Source organism: Aptenodytes forsteri, unplaced genomic scaffold (genome assembly GCF_000699145.1).
Source record: "Aptenodytes forsteri isolate BGI_AS27 unplaced genomic scaffold, ASM69914v1 Scaffold11, whole genome shotgun sequence".
Lineage (NCBI taxonomy): Eukaryota > Metazoa > Chordata > Aves > Sphenisciformes > Spheniscidae > Aptenodytes > Aptenodytes forsteri.
In genome coordinates this window covers 3,865,837-3,870,859 of record NW_008794155.1, presented here as the reverse complement: position 1 = coordinate 3,870,859, position 5,023 = coordinate 3,865,837, and the positions used below count along the sequence as shown (strand labels likewise).

General features: G+C 41.4%; 1 protein-coding gene across 1 annotated transcript in view; it reads right to left on the bottom strand.

Moving 5' to 3' along the window:
- Positions 1-1,000: 1,000 nt before the first annotated feature.
- Positions 1,001-5,023, bottom strand: part of ZRANB3 (zinc finger RANBP2-type containing 3) — a 52,956-nt gene continuing 48,933 nt past the window's right edge. The window contains exons 19-21 of the mRNA XM_009279877.1: positions 3,922-4,315; positions 2,513-2,644; positions 1,001-1,870 (exon numbers count right to left, since the gene is read on the bottom strand). Of these exons, the coding sequence (XP_009278152.1) occupies positions 1,772-1,870; positions 2,513-2,644; positions 3,922-4,315 (625 nt within the window). The 3' untranslated portion in view covers positions 1,001-1,771. The remainder of the gene's footprint in view (positions 1,871-2,512; positions 2,645-3,921; positions 4,316-5,023) is intronic.

The following is a 5,023-nucleotide window of genomic DNA, read 5'->3' as shown; positions in this document are numbered from 1 at the left end:
ACTTCTTTGGGTACTAGCAGTGGCTTTGTCAAAACACTTTTTAAGTGTCATCCTTGCGTGATTTGACCTAGGAGCAGCGTTGTTTATGACTGTGATGACATTAAGTTGTGTCTCAAATAGTAGGGTCCCAGGTATTACCCTAAAACTTCTTTGAGGGGAGAGGGGGCAGGGGCTAGAGTGTTTCCCTCAGATAAAGGTGTATCAAGTAGAAACACGTTTTTCAGGGTAAAAAAGAGTTAATTGTCTTCAGAGAAAAATCTTGTCACAGAATTTGTTCTCCACGTGTTTTGTGTTTTACCTGAGGCACATTCCTCTGATAAAAGGGATAAGAAAGACAAAGACCAGTTTAACTGTCTAGCTGCTTCAAAAGACACTGCACTAGGCTAGTTACTGAATAAGTACTCTTCAACTTAAGCTTCCTCCCTGATACTCTTGGTTTCCTCCTCTCCTGATGTGCTGTCTTCATGAAACTTTAAAGCGTAGCCTCTTGTAAAGGCTGTATAAACTTGAAAATCCCTGACTTAGTTATCAAGCTGTTGTTACTTGGTCTTTGAAACTGCTGAAGCAATGATTCCTTTAATCACATGGAGGACACAAACATCATGTAACACTTTTTTTGGGCTGGAAAAGTGGCTTTTGTGGCATTGCTGGAAAAGTCCAGTTAGTTTCACTCTATAGAAAATGGTGCACTTGGACCATTACCTTAAGTCTTTAACTGAGAAAAAGAATGTTTGAAACTTTAAGAGTTTTTCCCGTAAGGATGACCCAGAAAGCTTTTCAGCTTATTTGAACTAGATGTACTTGAAATTGCAGTCACGTACCTTCAGAAAAAGACGTGTAGTGTATGGATGTGCTTTATGAACTTAGTACTCTGCCCTATGGCATTCAAGGGGTGGGGGAGAGACTGATAAAGCATTAAAAAAAAAAAAAGATCACCAGGAAAAAGAGAAATGTATTTATTTGAACTAACCATAAAGAAAGCCCCATAAACAGTCCAAAATAACCAGCATCTCTGCAATCTTGTTAAGGAGAATGCACCTGTAGCATTTGCCAGAAACTACCTTTGATGAGATAATAGCTAATATTTATTGTTCCCTATCATGAATAGGTTTTTAATACAAGCTGGTTTAAGTAAAATGGGATTTCAATAGACATTAATTCTAACTGTCGAAGTCCTGTAAGTCAGGCCCAGTGCCACCACTAGGCCTGTCATGGCTGATCAGAGCATTCCCAAGGCTCCTGTTGCTATGTTTTGTAGCTATGAGGCAGTTTTAGAAGAGACAAATTACTCATGCTATTTTTGTCATAACAGATATCAGAGCCTGTATTTTCTCCAGTAATTTCGGTATGTGACCAAAGAAAAGAATTTAAACTAAGATATCTTCTTGGTCCAAATGTCCCCAATACAACTGAACCCTCTAAGACTGATGGAAGTTTCAACAGAACTTCCTCAAGTTCTTGCAGCTATAACTACGCTGTAATAGGAAAACAGTAATGCTTCAAAATTGCAGTAAGGTTCCACACAGATTCGGCTTTAAACCACAGGGTCCTAAAAATATAACCATGATCAAGTACCTTGGATGCACTCGCCCAAGGCCCTCTGACAATCAGTGTTATAAATGATTTCTTGGATTTAATTCCATATTTTCTTCCCTCTACCAACAGCATGATAGACTACAGAGATTTTTTTTTTTTTTTAATCAGTGCATGAGGAAAACTGTGTGACTGTACTGGTTTCGGAGTTGTAATGTAACTGGATATATTTTGCATTTTAAGTCTTCACAAAAAATTTGGTGATATCACAGCCGTACTTTGTAGCTAAAGAACGTCTCTTCATCTGGCTTCTTTCCTTGGCCTGTTTTGCAGTTCTCTGCAAGAGAGAAAGATAGGTCCATTCCGTAAGTATTGTTACTTGGCAACAGTGTGCTTGATGGAAAGCATTAGCCCACAGTTAAACTTCAGTCTAATTTTGCGGCAGACAACATAATAAAATGCAAATGTTTATCGAGGTGACATTTTCCCAAATCGTGAGGAAACTGTTGTATCGCAACAGTTTAATGCTACCTTTCATCTTCACTGTACGGGATGGAGAGGCTGGGAGACGGGGGTTGTTCAGCCAGGGACAACAGGGCAGAGGAGGAACCTCATTACAGTCTCCTACTGCCTAAAGGAGGGGCAGGAGCTATGGGAGCCGGGCCCTCCCCAGGGGCACAAAGCAGCACTGGCACAGAGCCCTGCCCGGGGCATTCCCGTGGGACGCGGGAGGAGGTTTCACCCTGAGGATGGGCAGGCGCTGACCAGGGTGAGACAGTGCAGGACTGCACAGGGCAGTGCTGAGCAACCCGCTCTGACTTTGACTCTAGCCCTGCTCTGAGCCCGGGGTCAGGCTACGTTACCCTCTAGGGGTCCCTGTGCCCAAAATACTTCTGTGATGTGATCCACACTGCCCTGGTGCACGGTCCACGACATTTCCGCGTGAGAGGGTGAGGGTTTCCGACCGTACCATACTGACCTCTCTGTGGCAGACCGTACACAGAGTTTGAAGGTTTTCCAGGGAGCACTGTCCTCCTCCACTGTAAACGGGCTTGATATGGTCCGCCTGCCAGAACTGGCCTTCTGTCGGGTTTGTTACAATTTCATTCAGCTGCAGTAACAAAGGACATGACACTGGAAGCCTTAGATATTCCTTCTCAACTACATAGATGTTCTACCGTAAGAACAAGAAAATAATTCAGGGAAGTAGCTATTCATAGTTTTCAACAAGAGAAAGAAAGTAAGCGTTAGCATTTTTTTGTTACTCCCACTGGACAACTGTAATTTTAGTTAGCCTATTTTCACCTAGTCTGCAGCATGCTGAGGCACCTGGCAGCGGATCAAGGAAGGACAGAATGAAAGGTTCCGTTTTCTTGATTGGTACAGTAAGTTATCTTCAATGTCGTTTTATCAACATCAAGTGCTGATATTAAAAACAAACATAGACAAGTAAAAAATGTGCAACAGCTTGAAGAAGTGGACTCCGACTAGGTATTTGTCATTTAAGTTTTTGATCGAGAGAGCGGGAATTGTAATAACGAGCTCTGAGAAACCTCAGGCGATAAAGCCCTATGTCAGCTTTCAAAAAGGTAACAGACCCAGAGTGCCCTTCACTCAGAAGGCTGTAAGGAAACCCCGCTCCACAAGACTGCTCAGTCTTTTGGATGCGCACCACCACATTTTAAAAAGCTGCAAGCAGTAAAGCTGATCTCACACATACGACCAGCGATGGTAAGCGACTTTTTTTTTTTTCTTTCCCTCTTTTGCAAGCTTAAATGGATGTCTGAAGAATTTATTTAAACAATTTGGAACCAGAAACTTCTGAAGCAGAATTTCAACTTTGCAGCAGAAAATAAAATAGCACTTTAGTTTCTGAATAAAAATACCACTTTACATAGGAACGTTCTCCCTCCCTCCTCTACTGCCTTCAAATCAGCAAAGAAGCAGTCACAACCATGGAAGGACAGCGGTAGTTTTAATGCACTTTGAGGCGATACTGAGAGGAGCTGTGACAACTGGCTTTTGTTAAGCTCCTACCAAACATTCTGCAAAGTCAGAATAACCTAGTACTTCTAGACCACAACCATTCTTAAATTGTTTCATAGCCAGAAAGTTTGTTAACAAAGTGCATTTCAAGTAAATCTGACTGCGATATTCACATCCTTAAGGAATCCGAATTCTGAAGCCTGTGCCTTTTAGCAATGAAAAATGTGGTAGAAGACATTGGGGTTTTTTGTGTTTAAGATTTTGCTTTTTCTTACGCTGTTGTTGGTGCTAGGTTAGGCCTTTGATCTTAAACCTGTAAGAAGAACATTTTGGATTTCTCTGAACTATCTGCTACAGGAATACATAGATTAGCTGTTACTGCTTAAAACCCAGTAGTATTACCTGCCCAAGTGGGAGGTGAGACATCCAAGAACTCTGCAGAAGTTTCTTACGCTGACTCTTGGGTGCATCTCTGATGCTGAGATAAAGCTCCTGGGCGTTTTGATTACAAAACTGGCAAACACCGTGTTCAATTTCAAACACTTTAGTCCGAAGGTAGCTCTGACTAGAGCGAATCGAGAAGTCCTCCTGGCAGGCATGAGAGCAGAATCGTGTGTCCCAAGCACGGGCCTGGCAGCCTGGGTCAAGCTGAGCCGTTGGCTGTTGACAGCTGAGACAGAGTGGGTTCCCTTGGCTGTCCAAGGCTTGCAAATAGCCTTTGGATAGGGAGGAGCCTTCGGCTTCAGTCTGCTCGGAATGAAGAACTGACAGGCCTTTTCCATTTTCTGAAAGCAACCTGTTTGCAGAAAACAAAGTACAGCTGTTAATAAAGGAGGTAATCAGCAACACAATTCAGTAGGTTTTTTTATGCACTATATATTTCCATTAGATATCCTTTATGCTCTGAAATACCAATTTCAGTTGCAATAATATCTTGCTCAGATTGATACCTGCACAGTGCAAATCATCTACTTGGTTTACGTTTCCATTTAAACAAAATTTGACAATACAACAGACAGATTTTTCTTTTGCACATCTTAATTCAGTGTACATGTGTAAATGTAGTATCAGCTGAAATAATGCTGTATTTATAAAGAAATGGTGGTTTCTATCAGGCATGTACACATATAAACGTAAAATGTTTCAGCTCCCTCTTTAACAGAAGTAAAAAAGTCAAAAGGAATCATCCTGGTTTCTCTGCGCAACCTTCACAGCTACCTATCGATTTCCTGCTCTAAACAAGGCTTACCTCCAGGCAGGATACACACTGCTTGTTTAATAGAATTTTTTAAAAGGGCATTTTCTGTCTAGAATTTTCATGTTCTTTTCTTCCTTTTTCTAAATTTTGAGGCAGAATAGAAGAAAATTTGGTGTCCCCAATTTGCTGTTGACCTCACAAGCGGGTCTGAGCTAACGTTCTTTTTTACTTAGCTGAATTGTGTAACTATTTTCTTGTTTTGTTTTAATCAGACTCAGTTAATTAGCAGCTATATCAGCAGACAAC